At 38.6% G+C, this 22,269-nt stretch overlaps 1 protein-coding gene across 2 annotated transcripts in view; it reads right to left on the reverse strand.

Annotated features, from left to right (window-relative positions):
• The window catches only part of pip5k1ca (phosphatidylinositol-4-phosphate 5-kinase, type I, gamma a), a 75,420-nt gene that overhangs the window by 39,419 nt on the left and 13,732 nt on the right, over positions 1-22,269 (reverse strand). For both annotated transcript variants that reach the window (XM_038295328.1, XM_038295329.1), the window contains exons 2-3: positions 4,059-4,090; positions 65-151 (exon numbers count right to left, since the gene is read on the reverse strand). In XM_038295328.1, coding sequence (XP_038151256.1) covers positions 65-151; positions 4,059-4,090 — 119 coding nt within the window. The remainder of the gene's footprint in view (positions 1-64; positions 152-4,058; positions 4,091-22,269) is intronic.

Here is a 22,269-nt window from a genome sequence, read left to right on the forward strand (position 1 = left end):
AAGCAAATCAAAAAGCAGCATGTTTTCCACCATAATGTGGTGAGCTCTTGACATTTTGCAGAACCTTTTTGTATGTAGTTTCTCCTGATGCATCCACCCCTCTGTGGCCAATCTTCTTTCCTTGACCAGGCTGGCTGGAAGATGAGGGCATCTGAGACAAAAAGAAAAGAGACAGAGATGTATTAACACCGATATTTGCACAGGATTAAACACCAATGAAGAAGGTGCCATTGTTTTTGTTTTTTTTATCAAAGGTTTAAGGCCAGCTACCTCTAGGTCTGTTGAATCTTAAAGGAATAGTATACCCAAAACATGATTAGCCTTCATTTTCTACTCACCCCCATGCTGAACAACACTCTGGAGTACTTTTTTGATATCTCAAATGCATCTGGAGATCTGGGAGGCTTCTTGCTGTCTGCTGACATTCAAATAATGGAGGTCCATGGCGCCCGAGACAGAAAGGTCCACAAAAGTCCACAAAAACATGTCAATATTCCTCCATACTGCTCGTCCAATGTAATCCAAGTGTCCTGAGTGGGTAGCATCCAGAATTTACTCGAAACGAAGTCATTTAGAACATTTTAGAGCCTAAACAGTAGTGTATAGGATTTCCTAATAGCGCCCCCATGCGCGCTCACGATTCTACGGAAGCCGGCAGACCAAACCGGAAGAAAGTGCGCATTCAGCGTCTGCTCTGCCGATAATGCAAGCGTAGAAGAAGAAATGTGCTGTTTACCTGTGCAAAGAAAGAAACAACGAAAGAAAAATGTCTGAGGACTTCAGTGTTGAGGAAGAGCATGAGTTCTTTGCCGAGCTGAATGCGCTGGTTTGGTCTGCCGGCTTCCGTAGAATCGTGAGCGCGCATGGGGGCGCTATTAGGAAATCCTATACACTACTGTTTAGGCTCTAAAACGTTCTAAATGACTTCGTTTCGAGTAAATTCTGGATGCTACCCACTCAGGACACTTGGATTACATTGGACGAGCAGTATGGAGGAATATTGACACGTTTTTGTGGACTTTTGTGGACCTTTCTGTCTCGGGCGCCATAGACCTCCATTATTTGAATGTCAGCAGACAGCAAGAAGCCTCCCAGATCTCCAGATGCATTTGAGATATCAAAAAAGTACTCCAGAGTTTTGTTCAGCATGGGGGTGAGTAGAAAATGAAGGCTAATCATGTTTTGGGTGTACTATTCCTTTAAGTATTTGTAGAATGAATCCAAGACTCAGAACGTAATTTAGAGTCAAGTCTTAGATCTTTGGGATAAGTAAAGATCCAAGTCATACCCCTAATTATTGCAGGTTCCAGTGAGGGTAGTAATGTCCTTATTCCTCTTAAGCCTCTTTCAAACTAAAAATGCCAGTGTTAAGCGTGTTTTTCAAACTTGGGTCGACCCGCTAACAATCAGCATTTGGTTCCCTTCATATTGGTAAAAAAAGCTGGTCTAACCCCTCACTGGCAGCTGCGTGGCCTCTGCCCGCACTCCACGGCGTGTCTGGTGATACAATCATAATGGGTTATCTTTGATGATGTCACCAGTGTGACAGAAATCAGGAAAGTAAACAATGGAGAGCAACATGTAAGGAAGCTAGAGCGTAGTCAGTGTGCTTTATTGTTTCGCTCTATCATCTGGCTGAATCCCTCTCACCAGAGCTTCTCCATGTTTATCGAATGTAAACAGTTGTTTTAGCTTGTTAGATCCGATCGACTGGAGCGGTGTGTTGACGTCCGTACGATGCGTTCAAAGGTGTCACGTAATTTAGCGTGTCAACACGGCTCTGGTGTTTTCCTACAGCATGCCGATCTGAGCTGAGGCGATTTTAACGTGGGTTGCTTGCAAAGTTATTTTGTCCAAGTAAAAACGCGTCAGTGAGCTGTTCTCACTGCCACTAAAAGCAAATTGTTCCAGGCTTCCAGTGGAAAAGAAGTATTAGCATGTGAATGGACAGGACGAGGGGTTGGAGGTATAAATGTAGCCCTTCAGAGCGACGGATCTCAGATGTTTACTTGCTAATGAATTCCTGTAGACAATTTCTCAGAAGACATGGATGACAGGGATTCTATGGAGTGACTGGCAGTTCTTTTTTACTTTTGAAAGCCAGCATCCCTGCGTTCACCAGATTCTCTCAAACAACATAGGTAAGGTGAGACGTGGTTCTGGAGTTCGGACAGGAGCAGTGGGAAAGGCACTGGAGGTAGATAAATGAAGATGGCTTTTTTAAAAGCCACCCACAAACCTTTACAGGGTTCCTACAGCATAAGGCAAGTTAAATTCAAGTCTTTTTAAGACTTTTTAATGCCACTTGAAATAAAAATTTAAGACCAAATTCACAAGAAACACAAGAAAACCCTGCTTGCAACAACTTAACCCAAAGGTTTATTTTAACATAAACCACTGCACTAATGTTTCAAATTTTGAAAAGCTTCCAATACAGGAAGAAAGCTAAAAACACACAAATGACAGATATATTTTAACAATTATTTAACTGAATTCACAAACTTTGTTTTAGCAGGGAACAAAACAAATCAGCTTTAAAGCCTCAACATAACCAGTGCTAAGTCTTTATTGCAGCCATTTTTCTTTGTATCCTTTTCTTAGTATGTTTAATTTGGTGATAAGTGGAGGCGTTGCAGAGACAAGGGTGGAAAAAAACGAGAAATACCGGCTGTTTCTCTGTAACTCCATTTTGACGCTTTGTGTTTCGTGCTTCGCATGCGCACTGCCTTAATTCCCATCGTTCTGAGCTTGAATGACTTCTTGCACTAAATCCACTGAGCCTCATGTATGTTCCCTGGTTTTAGCCATGGAGAAAACTCTTGGCTGGAGACAATTTTCGTTACATTTACACTTGCTCATATTTTCCAGACAAAAAGTTAATGGCGCATCTCCCAAATGTTCCGGCCGCAACAACGCTTTATTGGTTCCGCTATCGGGACGGAACCAATAATGGCAAGACATATTGTTTTTATAAAAAAAAAAGGTCAATTTTAAAAAAATCGTAATAAAAATAATCCTTTTTATGATGTTTTAAAAATTAAGACCTACGAAAGACTGATTTAAGACATTTTAATACCAATTAAGGCCTTAGTTTTATTTTGAAGAATTCGATGCCTTTTAAGACTTTTTAAGTACCCGCAGGAACCCTGCTTTAGCAATATTCCCCACTTCATAACTTGTCAATATTATTTTCGTCTACCTTCCACTTTGATTAAACAAAAGCTTTGTCTCCTGTTTTACGGTGTATGTTCACATAAACATACCCAAATGTCAACTATGAGTTGAGGGGGGTCCCAACACCTAGGGAATAGTACGTAGCCCTAACCATTCGAGGCTGTGTTGGTAGGGGGTGAGAGCTAGAGGCTGTAAGAAGGGCGAACATTGGGATTGGGCTTAATTCTGTCTTTGTGGTCTGGGGGTGAAATATCAGACTGTAGAAATTAAAGTTAACTAGCTTCAAACCTCGAAATCCATGCTAAATATCAACAACTTAGGCTCAGTTTCAGACTTGACTCAGATCAAACACTTATAAATCAGAAACCACAATTAGTTAAAAGCTGTAATTTGCTAATCAATCTATAGAGATATAAATAACTGCAGATGCAAAATTTCATCTAAATCAAACAACTGGAAGTGGGTCAGGGGCGTTATATACTGAACAACCCTCGCCTGACCTCTGAATACCTAAAGCTGACGCCGACGGATTATTTTGTCAATGTATGACAATAGCAATGATCTATTGCCAACAGTTTCAACCATAAAAATGATCTACTTCTTTTATTTCCCATCTCTAGTTTAAGTATCATGGAGGGACAGAAATGTGACCATTGAAATCAATCAAACCTGAAATGTGTTTATGAACTAAACAGTGAGGAAATAGGCTTTATTTAGGGGAACTGGAATACAGGAGAAATCCCATCAGTGAAAATGTTTCTAACTGCTTGACATGTCTGTTAATAGTCTATTCTGGAAACTATGGTAGAAAAAAAACATATTTATGATGAATATGGAGCAACAAAAGCTGATATGAAATGTAACCGTTCAACATTTTAGCTTACCTCTGTGATGAAGGCTTTCTTGGCAGCCGCATCTGCAGGAGAGAAAAGGTAGAGAGACCTATGTTAGCTCCTCTGTGATGAGGCGGTCACTCACTTTGACAGAGTTGGACCCCACAGGGTGTAAAAGGCGACCTGACATTATGTAATAATAGTGTCAAGCACAAGCATGTGGCAACCACAGCAAATAGACATCAGCTGCAAGGACGAGCAGTCCTTTAAGCCCTCTGCATTATGTGTGACTTCATGCTTTTTGTTTTTGCTTCTCTGATAGCTACTCATTAGTCATACTGAGCAATCCAAATATGTCTGACTTTCTCTATGACCCTTGATGATTGCCGTAACAACCAACCGTTTGTTTGTAAGAAGCTAAGACACCTTTTAGTTCAAGGTTAATACTCTTGGTTTGCAGACAAACGGTAGGTGAGATAATGCATGTTGCAGCCGCGCAATCTTAACATCTGCTATGTCATGATCATCTTTACTTTAATAACAGGATGTAAGCTGAAGGGAAAGGCAATCAGAGGACTGTTTTTGCCAGGAAGCCCTGAAGCTCTGTAATTATGGACACATAACACTCAGCGTGATAATGGAGAAAAAGGGTGAGAAAGACAGGAGAGAGAAAACACAAAACGAGTGGAAAGAAACAGGGAGAAGAGATGAGAGCGGGCTTCAGACAATGACTGGATTAATCAGTCTGTTCTGTTTTCATTTTAACCACTTAGTGGGTGACATTTATAAAGAGACTGCAGCAACCACAGGCTGGCAGTTGGGGAGAACACTTATGTAAAAGGGCGAGTTAAAGCACGCTTCTGCAGCAACGGCAGGCTGATACTCAAGCAGTTTGGTGTTTTGCACAAATAAAAGGCTAATTTAAACATTGCATACAGAGATATTTTTAAAACCTACTCCAACCATACATATAAGGATCAGCAATGAATCATTTTTGGCTTAAAGTCGAGCTTTATGTGCATTTTTCTCTCTTTAGGATGACACAAAAATTAGCTCAGAGAAGCTAAAAACAAAGAGCTGGAGTTTCTAAAGTCATCCACCACTTGTTGCTGCACACTAGCGGTCAGCAGGCTGAAACAAGGGAACAGAACTCCTCCAGTTTGGTCATATTTGTACTCCTGAAAAACTCAGAATGTCACGATGTATAAAAAAAGGAGTATCCTTTAAGTAAAGTTGTTTTATAACTACAGTGAGTAGCTAAAAGTTGCTGTGATTCTGCAGCAGATTATCAAATAAATCTGATTTTTGCTTTATTTTTTGCATCAAAAGTAAAAAAAAAAACTATTGTTAATGTAGTAATTAATATTTTTCAAGAGCTGTGAGAATGTCTGACTTCAGTTGGTTTTATTTTGCATTTATATTTCAAATATTAACTATACTCTATGCTACTGTGGTATTCCTGTGAAGCGATGAGAATCCCAAACCATCAATTTCCTGCTCGACAGACGCTTACATTTAAAGGAATAAGATTTGATTTTGCAGCTGACTGAACATGTTATACTGAAGGAAAAATCAATTGGAGAGAAAGAAAAAAACACAGATCAGGATGAAACCAACCAGTTACATACATACGAATAAAAGAAGGGTTTTGTAAAATGATAAATGTCCATGTTGATAAAGTATTGTGTTCACAGGAGAATCAGAGCCAAACTAATGGAGCAAAGCGTGAATCCCTTTTGAAAATGTATTCTTCCCACCGATCCTAATTCCAACAATTATTATTGATGGGAAATATGCAGAAAAAGTTAAAACTGTAACAACAAATAATTAGAAAAATAATTGGCTGTGTATATATAAGCAGTAGAAATGGATTTATGATGTTTCACTAAAGCCTTTCATTACTAAAAAATAAAAAAATAACTCGGGACACACCTTAAAATCAGCTGGTGAAAAGACTCAGGGTACTTTAAGCTTGACGTTCCCTTGTCAGCGTTCAAATAATCATCAATCAGCGAACGCACAATAGCTAAGCACTAAGAGGTAGCAGCACTATGGAAGCGAATCGTTACCATATTTCAAATTTAAAAGCATTTCCAGAAATGCTTTTCCATTTTAAGAATGTGGCTGCATTGATTGACTCATAAATGCAATTAGAAATCAATCATCCTGTTTGCATTTTCATTTTCTTCTTTAACACTGCTCATCCTCTTACTTAATCAAAATGAAAAATAAAAAGACATTTGAGATTTATTTTTCAAAATGTACCCCAGCAAATACATTCCAAAATTCAATTTGAAATGTAAAATTTGAAAATGAAAAAGCATTTCCAGAAATGCTTTTGCTTTCATTTTAAGAATGTGGCTGCATTAACTGACTCATAAATGAAATTAGTAATCAATCATCCTATTTGCATTTAAATTTTCTTCTTTAAGACTGAACATTTTATGCCATAATCAAAGAGAAAACACAGCAGACATTGCTTTTTTCGTTTTCGTAGCCTGCCAGCAAAGTACTGTCCATAACTCGAGAAAGAAAAAACATTCTGAGTGGCGGGGGCAGCAGATTGACGTCAGCAGCTGCTCTTCCTCAGGTTCTTGCTGACCGGGCTACCCATCTTGTTCGGTAGGGGGCGCTGTGCACGTCTGCATTGCATTACATTGGAAGCGTGCCGGCGGGAACCTGGTTGATTTGCCGGGTCTTTTCAAATTTTACATTTCAAATTGAATTTTGGTATGTATTTGCTGGGGTACATTTTGAAAAATATATCTCAAATGTCTTTTTCTTTTTCAATTTAATTAAGTAAGAGGATGAGCAGTGTTAAAGAAGAAAAAGAAAATGCAAACAGGATTATTGATTACTAATTTCATTTATGAGTCAAACAATGCAGCCACATTCTTAAAATGAAAAAGCATTTCTGAAAATGCTTTTAAATTTGAAATATGGTAACGATTCGCTTCCATACAGCACCAATCTTCGGAAAGGAAGTTTTAACTGTAGCCTTTAAAGCTTCAATCTCTGTCTGTCATGAAATATGTTAACCTATTTTTTTTGTCATCTGAACAAAACTAAATGTTTATAGCAAATATTAAAGGAAGTTTAAACAATTAAGTTTAACATCTTGGCTTTAGTTTTTGGATTAAAATGGAGTAAAATGAGAAAGCCCTCTCACACATAGACTAGCACACATCATATTCAACCAAAGTAAATGATAAGGCTGTGGAAAAAAATCATTTTGGCGATATATCGTGATGCCCAATATAATATAAATCTTTTAGTTCCTAATATCAATTTTCGAAAAAACAAAACATTTTATCTATAACAAATGGAAATGGACTACCTCTGCAACGCCACTCTGGTAGATGGCGCTGTGGAGCCTATTTACTGTAAAGCACATCACCATCTCTGCAGTTCAGGCAGTCACAGTGGAAGATGTGAAATGACTCAAACCCCCAAAAAACATGGATTCTGAATAAAATATACAGCATTTAATTTTCATTTTTAGAGCTGAGTAAAATATCACAATATGTAGTAATATCGCAGTATTGTGATAATATTGTATCATGACCCAAGTATCGTATTACAACACCCATGCAAATACTCAGCCCTAATAAATGATGAATGGCCATATACAGAGGGAAATATATTTGTTCTGGAAAACCATCATTAAAAGAAATAAAAGTTTTATTTTTAATTAAGGAAGATAGAAATTAGGCAAACATCTTAAAAAGGTACATGTCTAAAAATTAGGGTTGCGCTGATGCCATTTTCTGGCCCCGATACCGGATACCTGGCTGTGTGCAGTATTGGCCGATACCGATGCCATCTGTTTGAAATTGATGTGTGTCTATAAATGAAGAACTGCATACTACTTGGATGTAAAATAATTGCCATCATGGCTTTGTCAAGCTGCTGCCTACCTTTGTGAAGCAGGAAAAAGACTAATACAAAGTGAATCCAGTAGAACTTTTTATTGCCTACCTGGAATGGGTGACAATAGCTGAATAAACTTTTGGCTCTCAAAATGGTATCAGTGTTATTTTGTGATTATATTGCGAATGCAATTAATTGCCCAGCATTACTAAAAATAAAAGGAATTAAAAATCCAACAGATTTAAACCTACAATTAGGTCTTTTCTCTTTGCAGATACAAAAGATGGCTGGCCTGCTCGTTCTGAATCTGTCTGCAGGCCACTCGTGGATGTCCATGTGAAAAAGCCAATGCATCGCCACTGCTCAGCCCCCCCCCCTCTCCCTCTATTACATATTTGCACAGAGCAGAGCAAAGCCAAGCATGCCAATGAAGCTCCAAGCCAACTGGAGCACTACAGGAACACATGTTAAAAAAGATCAGGAGAAGGAAAAAAAAAAATAAATAAATACATGAAGGAATGTTTGCAATGCAGATGATTAAAGACAAGCCTCTGCTACGTTTTACCACTGCTTCGTGCCTGTGTGTGCATGCATGTGGCTGCTTTGTGTAATGCAGAGAGGTTTTTTTTCCCAAGGACTCTCTTTTTTTATGTTTCTCCATCACTACAGATGTGAATCACAGTATTTGTTGGTATAGATTAAACCTCTTTAAATCTGTCTTTCACCTCAAACTTGCTGGAATATTGGAAAGCTATCAGCAGATCAATACAAGATGAGCATTTTGCTGTGCATCAAGCTTTCTAAAATGTACAAGTTTTGATATATTTTACCATCCCATATATTGTTTTCCTGGTCAATGTCAAAGAGTTTTGAAAACTGTTAGCTCTCTTACATTTTTTTTATATTTCCTTTTTTGTCACATTTAAATAGGGGTGTAAATAATAATCGTTTGGTATCAATGCATCGATCCAACAGCCGACGATCCGATGCACCGATACATCGATGCATCGGGAATTATTATTTTTCAGTGAATGAGGTTTTAATAGGAATAGGTGGAGTGCAACTTCTCTACTTATGTTATTTGCTGCTGATTCTCAAATAAAATGCATAACGATATTACAGCTTTCATTGATTTATTTCAAAGTTGAAACATTGTCTAGCCTGTAAGGTGTAAAAAAAACAAAAACACAAACTATTAATCGTATCGTGGTGTATTCTTGAATATCGAAAATAATCGAATCGTTGGGTCAGGAAATTGATACTCAATCGAATCGACATGATGCATGTGATTTACACCCCTACATTTAAATGTTTTAAATAATCAAATTAAAGGGTTAAAAAAAGGTACTTCTAGTAAACCTTAAAAGTAGTCGTTTCTTTACTGTGGATTTGGCACATCTAATTATTTATTGTCAGCACACTGCGGCCTGCCCAGTGGCTTTGCAGCACTGGGGATTCAAATTTACAAAAATAAGTCCTAATATTACGAGAATAAAAATGTATTTTACTCTTACAAGAAGCACTGTCTTCCCTAAAACAAGGAATGTCGAGCATCTTGTGAAGTTATACTTTAGCATCGGTTTGACAAATAAGGAAATATAAAGTCTTTTAGCGCACCAACATCAAATTATCAGTATCAGAACTTTTAAACGATTGTCCAAACGACTTTGACTGTATTGAAGAAAGCATGCTGGAAGCTTTCTTTCTGAAACGGGCTGTGGTATGATGACTTCATTCTCATACATTTTTAGCTGTATAATGTTCTGACTTTATTCTCAGCGTTTTTTTTGTTTGTTTTTCTTTTAATGTAGCCTGACCCTAATAGTCCGTCGCATATTTAAAAGCGGGTCTCATAGTGAAGAATTTCCAAAATGGTGGATTGGTGTTGCAGTATGGAAATGTAAGCTGGACCTTCTTTTAAACGCTGATGTCACTACCTGATCCGTATCGGTAGAACCCTCTGTACCATCAGCTCATTTGCTAAACCAGATTTACATCCGGGTCGCCCTCGATTTAATTTGTAAAAAAAGACTGAAATTACGTTTTTTTTCCTCCTTAAAAATAGTAAGCTTACTAGACTATAATGTACTGGAGCTTAATAAAGTATTTCCTGAGAAAATAAATGCATTAAAATCCTTTCTGTTTTATCAGTTGTCAGAAATGGGATGCGACTCTATTCAGGAGCTAACTTTTTCAGCTTTGGATTTAAATATAAATCTAGTCTTTTTGAGTTAGATTTTTTGCTTTTGTTTTAACATTATTTTAAATAAGAAAAGAAATATATAAAAAGAAAGATAAACATGGTTTAATCATATTTTGCTGGATTGCTCTGAGCATGTCTGATGATGTCAAACAAGCTGCTAAACGGAGAAAAAATAAAAAGCTTCACATTATCTCAAAAAAGTCATAAAAATATTTTAAAGATTTGTTTTAGCATGGTTTTAATACTGTGGTTCTTTTTACTTTAATTATTTGTCTTTTGATATATCTGTTTCTTTCCACTTCTCATTATGTTCACCTGGCTTGATCATTTTTTTATTTTTTTATTTAATTATCATTACTATTTATTTATGTTATTTTTTTATTATTTATTTATTTATTTATTTTTGTATTCTGTATGAGAGTATATATGTGGGTATATTGGGGTTTGTTCTAGCCCAATTTCGTTTATATGTTAAAGGTACATTGTATTTCTATGTCTTTATATTGTACCACATGTTAAAGCATAAATAATATTTGGGAAAAAAAAAAGATTTGTTTTGGCATTCTTCAGTGATTTAAGGATAGAAATACTTATTTTTAGTACCATCATTACATTATTTATGATGACCTGGATGTATATGTTATTGCGCATGCGCAAATAAGCTGATAGTACGGATCATTCTTCTGGGACGGATGGGCAATAACAGCTGACCTTGTGTCTCCGTCCCCTCCCTCTGTAACCGTTGCGCCTCTTTGCCACCATGTTGCTGTTTACCAACAGTTTTGGTGTTTCTGTGGCAGCGCAACCAAAAGGCTCAGCATATGAACTGCAGTGTTTCCAGTGTTGCTGTTTGGTCGTATGGATGCGCACACTTTCTCAACCGCTCATGAAAAATACAGTGTTAACCATTGTATAGAAGAAGCCTTAATCTGTAAATGCTTTGCAGATTTTCTAAAATGTTTTAAGCCCGGTGTGCTCTGTGCGATTTTCGGGGCGATTTTCCAGTCATGCGAGAATCTTTCGATCGCCTTGACTTTCAGCCTGATCGTGCGTCGTGAGTCGTGTAGTGTACAGGGGGTCACGAGCGGCAATCAGCCTCTCACGACCGCCTCCTGATTAGGAATCGTGAGGTCGGGGCAAATCGCTCAGGGCGCATGCACAAAGAAGGATTCTCCTTTTTATTCCTCCTCTCAGATGTAAACACAGCAGCATGGTGGGGATGCAATGAGTGAAATGCAGCTCCATCTGCAGAACTGACGGACCGCAGCAGCCACGCGTGCTCAGCCACGTCCTTTTTCCAAATACGTCGTTGCCATTTCTTTCTAGGACCCTCAGCACAAAATTGCACAAATTGCCAAGGCAGCACAGTTCACTATAGTGAGCTTAATATTCCCCTTCTATTTGTTCGGCTTCAGGATAGAGAGCTACGGAGCAGCTTCATCTCACTGCGGAGCTGAGTCCGACATGGTTTTTAGTCGCACAGTGTGAGCAGGTAGATCGCATCAGAGCATCGGGCCGAACATAAATCGTAAACCCTGCGTTTAGCCGTACAGTGTGAGCAGCAGATGCATGCAACGATTGAATAAAATCGCACATTGTACGCCCAGCTTTACATATTTTCAAACGTTAATGCACAACTAAAAAAACATGTTGACACAGAGGGGAAATAAAAACTGCTGTAACCCAGAGACATTAACTTATTACATCACAGCAAGTCAGTGAAAAGCTAAGAGGGAATATGTTTTATGAGCAGGAGTAAAAAATATTTCATTAGCCCTCAATTTCCGTCAAACAGCCCCCCTGAGTTTCAGTAAAAGGAGGCCTTTGATGGAGTACATAAGGGAAATGGAGCCTGCTACACCATGATGTGGCAGCAACCTCTAAAGTTCTTCAGGAAATGGAACAACAAACAGGAGCTTTAATATGAATAGCTGCTTGTGCAGTGTGTTGCCTAGCTGACCGGCAACGTGTTGGTTTACGACTCACAGCCCTGGGGGGAGTGGTCCATTACCAGTTGGTAATGGGAATGCCCAGCAAAGCGAGACACAGGAGACTCAGCTGCTTCATGTTCACATATAAACCCCGTCTGAGAAGAACGTAAGGAACTGAGTGATTACAGTGGATCGATGGCAAAACTATCTAAAACACACTGGAGCTGCCCATAAAATGCCTGATGACCCACAGAGCAGATCTGCTGTATTTGCTTCAGCTCATTCATTCAACTGCTCATGCAAGCATTATATAAGTGATTACTAAAACCACCAAAACCCACCTGATCACTCTAATATAAAGGAAAACTAATGCAAATAGAGAAATATTTGCTATGATATTAAAAAATTAGGTGGTATGTGAAAAGCCATCAGCTGTTCACCACAGAATAAAATGGGTAGATCAGACAGAAAACAGGCGCACACATGTAAAAGCAATTCCTGTCTAAACTTGCTCTGCAGTGTGCAGGGTTGTTAGGACCTCCACAGGGTTCCTGGTCACACATGAACAGCAGGAATCAAACACAGGAAAACATGCCCATATTTTTAGCTAAAATGCTAATCTTACATTATTATTGCGAGGTTAAGCTGTTATGATAACCCCCAATACTGTAAAGCAAAATCTACTCCTGCCTGACGCATGTTTTTTTTACCTACAAACTCACTATCCCTCCCTCTGGTTACCATGGCGCCCTGAATTGAGGTCACCCAGCATTTTTATAGCTAACGCACGTGTGCCCGGATTCAACAGACAGATGCCGTCTCTGTGTCCTCGCATGATGCTGAATAGGGCATTAGCACGGCCACAGAGCGATATTAGGTGCAGCTTACCCAAACACGTGGATGCAGACAATTACTGTCGGCTCACAGCTCAAAAGTGAAAAAGAAGATGGATAAAAACATCCCAGACAGATTAGACAGACAACTTAGCATCCTGTTTTTTTGGTCACAAGTTGTCCGAATATAAGTTGTAGCCGTTCCATCTCTAAATATACGATTAGAGAGTCTGCGTATGAAAAGAGTAAATGTCTTTTCTACATATAATCGGATATCAAACTGTTCATGGCCCAACTCTTAAAAGCTAACTAACTGTTATTGGGAAATATGCAGCAAAGTATATATTTTATATCTTCACTTTTGGTTTTACACATCAGTGCAAAAGCCTGTGTTTCAGTTAAAATCTATGGCTGAAAATAGCTGACGAAAATCCACTGGGCTCACTAAAGCAGCATATTGCGTTATTTATCGTATTTGTAAAAAATGTCTGTAACAAAGGTGGTTTTTAGGAAAAGTAGAAACTTGTTTTAAAAATTTGAATTTCTTAAATTGTTGACTTAACTTGTGACAGTTTCCAGCCTTGTGTAACCCAAGCTCTGATTTATCATCTGATCAGTGTACTTTAAAGAAGGGATGCACGATATAATCGGCCCCCTATCGGTATCGGCCTGTATCTGCCTTAAAACTGAATATCGGACATCGGCCACCCCACCGATATTTAACCCGATATTTGATCAGCTTCTGAGTTTCTAAAGTCTAAAAAAAAAAAAAATACTACTACTTCTTCTTCCTCAAAAACGTCTTTTCTACAGAATTAAAAACTTCTAAAGACGAGGGAAAAAATATTGATACAATAAAATATCACAATATCTTCATATGCTGATATATTGCCATTTAAAAACACCATATCAATCTCTTTTACTAATGAAATATTGCTATATGTCATCGTTATGCTACGAAATCCCCTGAAAATTCACGAAATCTTGCCATATTTTTATATGTTGGTATATTGACGCGGTATCGATCTATTTTACTAACAAAATCTCACAAGAATTTGCAAAATATCACGAGAGTTTGTAACAGAACGATGAAAGTAAAATAGATCGATACCGCGTTTTTAAAAATCAATTTGATATCAGCATATGAAAATATATTTGAGTATATTATTTTTCAAAGTGTCAGAAATGGATAATAAAACTGCTATTTTCAATGACTACTTATTTTTGTCCAGCTTTAACATCGGTATCGATATCGGTTATTGGCTACATGAGTTTTAAAATATCGGCATATCGGATATCGGCCAAAATCCCAATATCGTGCATCCCTACTTTAAAGCAGCCCTGGATTTTTTTTTTTTCAGGGTTTGCCAAACAAAACACTGGGGAGATATGAAGGTGCTGTGATGGTCCCACGGCGTCCAGGAGGACAGGCTTAGATTCTAAGGGGCCGTTTACAGCTTTAAGTTTATGCACCGACCTGCTCTTGGTATTGAAAGACTTTTATTCTGAAGGCTGGAACTGAAAATTGATCATCTAAACTCAACTCTGATAATAAACTAGAGATTGTCAAACTACATTTTATTTTATATCATTATATAATTGATAATTTTATTTATATTCATTTTGATTGATAGAATTATGTTCATATCTTTCATAATTTTTATCCCTGTTTTTTGATTATTCCTGGCATCCTTTAACAGGCAGCCTTATAAACCACAGATGCAATCGATGCTGGGGATGTGAATATTAACTGAGCTGATTAAGAGGCAGACTTTGTGATGTTTGAACGTTATCTCTACAGACACTAAGTGATGGAACTACAGCTATTGATCGAGGTTTCTCTTTCCCCGACCATAACAAGGCAACAATTCATTACTGTATAATGGCTGCTTGACATGACGTATAACACTCAGTAATAAATGGGTCTTCTGACTCTGAAAGAGGAAGAAAATCCATCAGGGGAACAGACTGTGCAGAGAAAGGAAGCTAAAACAGGCAGTTCTCCTGATAGAGAGCAAACTCTGCAGCTGCTACCTTATCACTAACAGGGAAATGTTTTTAAGGGGCTCTCAGACCTGCAGCAGCTCCTTTGTTAGATTCTGTCCGTTCTTCACCTCACTGTGGCTGCTGCGCAGATAAGCAGAGGGAAGCTGATCCTGAATCAATGCCACTGGGCTCTTCTACCCTTGATCTTTACATCTAGGCAGCCAGCAGGGTGTTTTTCCATGAGCAGACAGGTTGCTTCTTATCGTCTCTCTTTGGCCTCAGCCCAGAATGAGTAAGATGTTCCAACGGACCGGGCATCTTTATTATTTGACATCAGTCTTATCAACCATTTCCATGTCATGATTAACATGTTTGCTCAGTAAAACACATCGGTGAAAGAATGACTGAAAAAGAAATTAAATTTTACACTTTTTTAAATGTATATTTGTGATCATAGGTCTATAAATATATGCAGACTAAAAGTCTCATTTAAAGATCCAAGTTTGCTAATGTCATTTTTTCCTATCTAGGGCTCCTCTTAATTGAGTTTTTGGATGGATTTAGTAACTTCTTAAAGCTGAGCTTTAAGGGCTTATTGCAATTACTGCTCACCAGCAGGATAACATCCCTGCAGCTTGGTGAATTAATCTAAGAAACATAATATTGTAGCTAAAAATTATTTCATGTCTTCCTTATGAAATTTCCACCTCTAATCGAGCACACATACTTTCCATAAGTATGAATAAGTCTAGATTTCTACATTTTTCCGGGAGGATACCCCCAGACCCCCCTACACCGTGCAAAGCCTAAAGATGTGATACACCAGGGTCTACACCTTATGAAATATTCCTAGCTAAAAGCCTGCTTAATGCTTTATATTCTGACTATTTGCTTGATTTACCAAACTAGTCTGAAGGGAGAACACTTTGATCTACTATTAGCAGAGCATTTTCTGTATGTTGTTGAAAACAATAAACACATCAAGAGGAAGATTTTGGAGAGTAATGCTTAATCTTTGCCAAGACGTCCTTTAAGACAACAGGAAAATGGACGGAGGAAGATTAATAAGAAGCGTCCTGAATATAACTGGCTCAGAAACTAACTGGTCCCTTAGAGACGCTCAGACTAAGGAACACTGTGGAAAGAAGAAAATGTTGACAAGATACTTTGAAAGGCCTTTAAGAAATACTAGAGGAAGTGTATTTTTCATGCAAGCATTAAAGAGTTTTGATGAGTTATTGGTGATCCTCAGATTAGGTTTTATATCACATCCTCTAAGCTTTCTTCCCTTTCACGGCGGCCGTAGGTTAATAGTCAATAAATCAGCTCATCTGTTGCTGAGGTCAAGACAGAAATATCTGAAAAACATATTTGAGGGATTGCCATAAAACTTAGACATTCCTGTTTCTCGTGGGAAAATGCTACGCAGACCCATGTGGGACAATAAAAGAAACCGATCACCACAGCAGGGAAGTGTTATGTCTGTTTTTTTATTGGATTTAAGCTTTGGGATCTGAGCTTATAGGATGCAGGTTTGACCAAACTGCAGAACTGAAGCAAACAGAAACAAGATGTTTAGGAGGTAAAATGTTTGTTCACCGCAATTATTTCCATTCGTGGGATTTTGTTTAGGTCCAGACTTGCACTACATACTTTGCTCTGGTGGCTCTACACAAAAACGGGAGCTGGATTGTTTTATTTAGAGGAGGTAAAATATAAAACCAGGGGTTGACATTAAGGATTTTTACCATTTGTCCAAAGGGACTTTCACATTTCATTTGCCCAGAAACAGTTTTTACTTGCCCAGTATAATGTTTGATAAATATAGTTCCTAATATTCATTTTTGTATATATATCAATGAAACATGTTTTTTGTAATTCAGTATTTCACCAATTTAACATGTTTAGCTCTATAACATTTAAATGCACCTCTCCAATGTCTAAGAGAAAAAAAAAATAATGAACATTTTTTAATGTTTGACCTGCATCACTGTACAGAAGACTGCCATATGATAGCGCTTTCTAGCTTGTTGGTCGTTTTGGTAACTACATCAAAATTGCCGCTAGGTGGACAAAAATCACGCCATCTGGCAGAAAATCATCCGGCTTTTTCAAATCATGCGAGAATGTGTACAAAACAACAAAAATGGCGCCGGCAACGCTTCTGGGTCGTTTTCAGCGAACGTCTGTGATTTTAAAGTAATTTTGAGTGATTGCCGGCGGGCAAATGCAATGAAATTTGTACTCTCCCAACAATAAAAACTACTTGCCCCGGGTGATTGGGGCAAGTAAAACCATCCAAAATCGGTCATTATGACCTCATCATCTCTCCTTACAGTCTTATCTTAGACTAAAAGGCCGTCTGTCATATATTGCAACTGGTTTCTTTGGGATAAGATTTTATAATTAATTCCTCAAAACATTATAAAAAAACATGTTTAACTCTTTTCACTCTGCAGCTACAATTTTGAACCTGTGATTTAAAGTAAATGAATAAAAACACCACAGGTGCCAAATAGCTGACTACACTTTACCGACTCGTTTCAAAATCAAATTAAGTGGCTAAAATGACTGTGATGGTTATTCAATAGCAGCTAATGACTCTAAATGAAAAAATCCCCGGTTGTAAAAGATCTGTGATGACTACATATTAATTCACAGTGAGGTACAAGCTTAGAGACCAGGTGGGAACTTTGAAATATATGTCTTTGAAATGGAAATTTAAGCTGAATGAGACCAGAGCGAGCTGAACGTGGCGTATCCACCCCGGCTGATTGTATCCAGAGATTATACCGGCTTGCACGCTGTCATACCCTCTGGATGTATTCACATTTTGTCTTGTTAAAACCACAGATTTAAATGTATGATATTCAGACTTTCAGTAGATCAAGACAAAGCAGTGAAAATTTGTGAAGTGGAGGGAAAATGATCTATTGTTTCTAAAGGTTTTTCTAAGACAAATCTGAAAAATGTGGAATCCAAAGTCAGTTTGGAAATACCCGGTTTGTTATGTCTTATACCAAAGCAGCTAAATCCTCCGTAGGACCTGTAAGGTGTCATTAAACAAATGTTTTCAGGAGTTTTTACAAATCCTCCATTTGATTTAAACTGAACCATTCTCACAGATGATTAATTGTGGGCCAGATGCCCAAATGAGGAGAGGAGTTAAGGAGCGAGGAGCAGGAAGTTGATTGGGTTCGATCACTTCATGTGACAGATTATTGTCTGCAGCCTGCTTCTCAATGATCCAACAACACTTTAAAAAGTATAAATGCTTCTGGTGTGAATTACTTCCTTGATATTAAAAAGGTGGATTCCAACTTGGAGAAACCTTTTGGCACAACCTGCTCAATGTCATTCCAAAAAAGTAAAATAAAATAAAAAAACAACAATCCACTGGACTTTGTTTTCCTAGTTTGAAGACGTTTCGCATCATAGCCAGGAAGCTTTTTCAATTAAAAATGTCTGGATTAGCGTTGAATTCCAAACAAGCAAAATAGCCCAACAAAGCCTTGTTATGGTTTAGAAAACATGCAAATTGAACCGGAAGAACAGGTACACCCTTTAGAAATGAGGATTTGCTGAGGTGTTTGTTAGCCTGCAATACGTGATACTGGTCTATGAATCAACTAACAGCAAACAAAGCCTACAATACTCGAACTCAACACTAGGGCCTGGTATTTTGGCCAAAGTCCTGAATCGATTCGATTTTGATTCATACCGTTTTAAATCGATTAATTTCGATTCAATCTGTTTTTACAATAATGAAAGTGGTTCAACTGTGTTTCAAAATACTCATGTATTTAATTTTTCCTGTCACATTAAACACAAAGTGCAAACTTTTAAATCAGACAGTTTAAACTTGAGATGTGAACAAAACTGTCTCAAAAGTGCAAACTTGTTTGTGAAAAGTGAAGCTTCACACGAGCGAGCAGACGTGACACAGCAGACATTTATGAGCTGCATTATCTTCGCTACACAAACCATATTTGCAGCGTTGTCTGTAACAACTACAGGGTGTTTGCTGGTCAGCCCCCACTTGTTAATGTCTTCAGTCAACCTATTGGCTATATTTGCAGCTGGTTTGAAGTAATCTCGGTGGTCTGTAGCACAAGATGCGAGGCGCCATTAATTATCACTGTACTGGGAAGTGACCTTAATGTCCCATATCCAGCACATTATCTTTAGCTGTTTTAAATCCAAAATGGTTCCAGACTTCTGTTGGAACAGCTTGCTAAGCGATGTGTTACCTGGGTCGGCATTTGCACACGCCTGCTCATCTGAATGTGAACGTCAAACTAATAAATCTCATTCCCTAGACATCGATTTTGCAAAAATGTAAAGGAATCGATTTTACCCAGCCTTACTCAACGCTAATCCAGACATTTTGAATTGAAAAATCTTCTTGGATGGAAAGCGTAACATCTTCCTACTTGAAAAACAAAGTTCGTTTTTTTTTTTTTTTTTGGAATGACCATGACTTGGACGACTGTAAACATAATAACCTCCACTCTTCTCTGTCCTCCACTATGGTAATTTCCCCACCCTGTTTCACCTCAGGTATGTCGTTAAATGCAATGTTAGAGTTCTGTTACACAATGCATAAACGTCAAAAAGTTCATTTTGGTCTCATCTGACCTGAACACCTTTTTTTTTTTAGCACATTTACCTTATATGGATGATGGTAAACTGCAAACAGGACCTCTTATGTTTCCTTGTTTTTTATTACCATTGTTCCATAAAGGCCAGATTAGTGGGGTGCATGACTAGTAGCTGTAAAGCAAACACGTTCTCCCATCCTCCGATTAGTATGGGCTTTCCGGGTGCCTCAGATCAGACACACGTCCCTGTCTTGGTAGATTTACAGATGCTTTATGATGTGTGGAGAATCAGAGAAAGGGGATCTACTTTGTGTACGTCTGTAATCACAAGAAAATTAAGATGTTTTGTATAGTTTGAATGTCTGTAAAGCTAAATACTTCTGACATGCAGCTTTACAGATGTGTTTGTGTGAAAGTGATGCCAGATCTCCCTAGAAGAATTTAGATACAGTAACAAATAAAAAAAAATAGGTAGTTGTAGGATCTGTTTTGAAGCCCCCACTAGAATAAACTAAATGCATCCAAAATACAGAATCGCAAACGTCCAGGCTTTTAGCGTACATTGTACCCCCGTTACTGAAAGTATTTGAAATTGTAGGCCCTGTTTTTGGGATCTATGGCTTTGCTAGGCCATAATTTTCCCCAGAATATGGTGGAATATCTAATGTATCTACGGGAACAAACACTCTGCTCTGTTTGCAAGAAGGGAAGCTTGAAACTCACTAAATCAGTAGCAACTGTCAAACAGCTGCCATGAATTTTTCATGTTTTTTTAAGATGATTGAAATCTTTATTTCCATAAGATTGATAAATGGATGTTGTTTGTGGATAACAGTGAGCTTATTTTGCCCTTTTTGCAGCTGGCATAACTACTCTTTCACAACAGCTGACATTTATAAAATGTTGTGAGATACAGGAAAATATGAAAATCGAGTTTCAGATTAGCTTCAGTGTCAGTTGGATTCTTAACAGAGAAATAAAAGCAATCCTGGCTGCATTTTCTCCTCTGTTGGTTTGCAGATGATGTTGTAGTATTTGTAGACAGTTTTTCAGTTTGTCATTGTTGTTGAAGTTGTTGCAACTGTAATGATCAAGTTTCACTTTTAGCAGCAAGTTTAAATTGAATGAACCCATGAAACATAATATTGTAACAAAAATGATATAATTTCTTCCTTATGAAACTTTTAGCCAGGCACACATACACTATATTGCCAAAAGTATTTGCTCACCTGCCTTGACTCACATATGAGCTTAAGTGACATCCCGTTCCTAATCCATAGGGTTCAATATGACGTCGGTCCACCCTTTGCAGCTAGAACAGCTTCAACTCTTCTGGGAAGGCTGTCCACAAGGTTTAGGAGTGTGTTTATGGGAATTTTTGACCATTCTTCCAGAAGCGCATTTGTGAGGTTGCACACTGATGTTGGACGAGAAGGCCTGGCTCTCAGTCTCCGCTCTAATTCATCCCAAAGGTGTTCTATCGGGTTGAGGTCAGGACTCTGTGCAGGCCAGTCAAGTTCATCCACACCAGACTCTGTCATCCATGTCTTTATGGACCTTGCTTTGTGCACTGGTGCACAGTCATGTTGGAAGAGGAAGGGGCCAGCTCCAAACTGTTCCCACAAAGTTGGGAGCATGGAATTGTCCAAAATGTCTTGGGATGCTGAAGCATTCAGAGTTCCTTTCACTGGAACTAAGGGGCCAAGCCCAGCTCCTGAAAAACAACCCCACACCATAATCCCCCCTCCACCAAACTTTACACTTGGCACAATGCAGTCAGACAAGTACCGTTCTCCTGGCAACCGCCAAACCCAGACCCGTCCATCAGATTGCCAGATGGAGAAGCGCGATTCGTCACTCCAGAGAACGCGTCTCCACTGCTCTAGAGTCCAGTGGCGGCGTGCTTTACACCACCGCATCCGACGCTTTGCATTGCACTTGGTGATGTATGGCTTGGATGCAGCTGCTCGACCATGGAAACCCATTCCATGAAGCTCTCTGCGCACTGTTCTTGAGCTAATCTGAAGGCCACATGAAGTTTGGAGGTCTGTAGTGATTGACTCTGCAGAAAGTTGGCGACCTCTTCGCACTATGCGCGTCAGCATCCGCTGACCCCGCTCCGTCAGTTTACGTGGCCTACCACTTCGTGGCTGAGTTGCTGTCGTTCCCAAACACTTCCATTTTCTTATAATACAGCTGACAGTTGACTGTGGAATATTTAGGAGCGAGGAAATTTCACGACTGGATTTGTTGCACAGGTGGCATCCTATCACAGTTCCACGCTGGAATTCACTGAGCTCCTGAGAGCGACCCATTCTTTCACAAATGTTTGTAAAAACAGTCTGCATGCCTAGGTGCTTGAATTTATACACCTGTGGCCATGGAAGTGATTGGAACACCTGATTCCAATAATTTGGATGGGTGAGCAAATACTTTTGGCAATATAGTGTACTTCCCATAATCAGGACAAAATTAGTGTTGGAATAAATATAAAAAGTTAGCTTCAGAGAGTCTACATTTCAAATACGCCACAGAAAGCCTAAAGTTGTGATACACCAAGGTGTACACTAGGGGTGTAAATAATAATCGTTTTGTATCGATGCATCGATCCAACAGCCGACGATCCGATGCATCGATATGTCTGCAAGAGAATCGATTCATGTTTGTTTTTTCCGTCCGGTCTATTTTTATCCATTTGCTCTTGGACATAATTCTCCCTCCCGTGCTGCGGTGGCGCTAAACCTATTTTGCCCTCCTACCTCGCTTCCTGGTTATACTCTTACAGCAGTGTGTTGCAGTGAGCTTGACACAGACATTTTTGAATGATGCTCAATATTG

Source organism: Cyprinodon tularosa, unplaced genomic scaffold (genome assembly GCF_016077235.1).
Source record: "Cyprinodon tularosa strain WSP-4 unplaced genomic scaffold, ASM1607723v1 ctg353, whole genome shotgun sequence".
NCBI classification, from domain to species: Eukaryota; Metazoa; Chordata; class Actinopteri; order Cyprinodontiformes; family Cyprinodontidae; genus Cyprinodon; species Cyprinodon tularosa.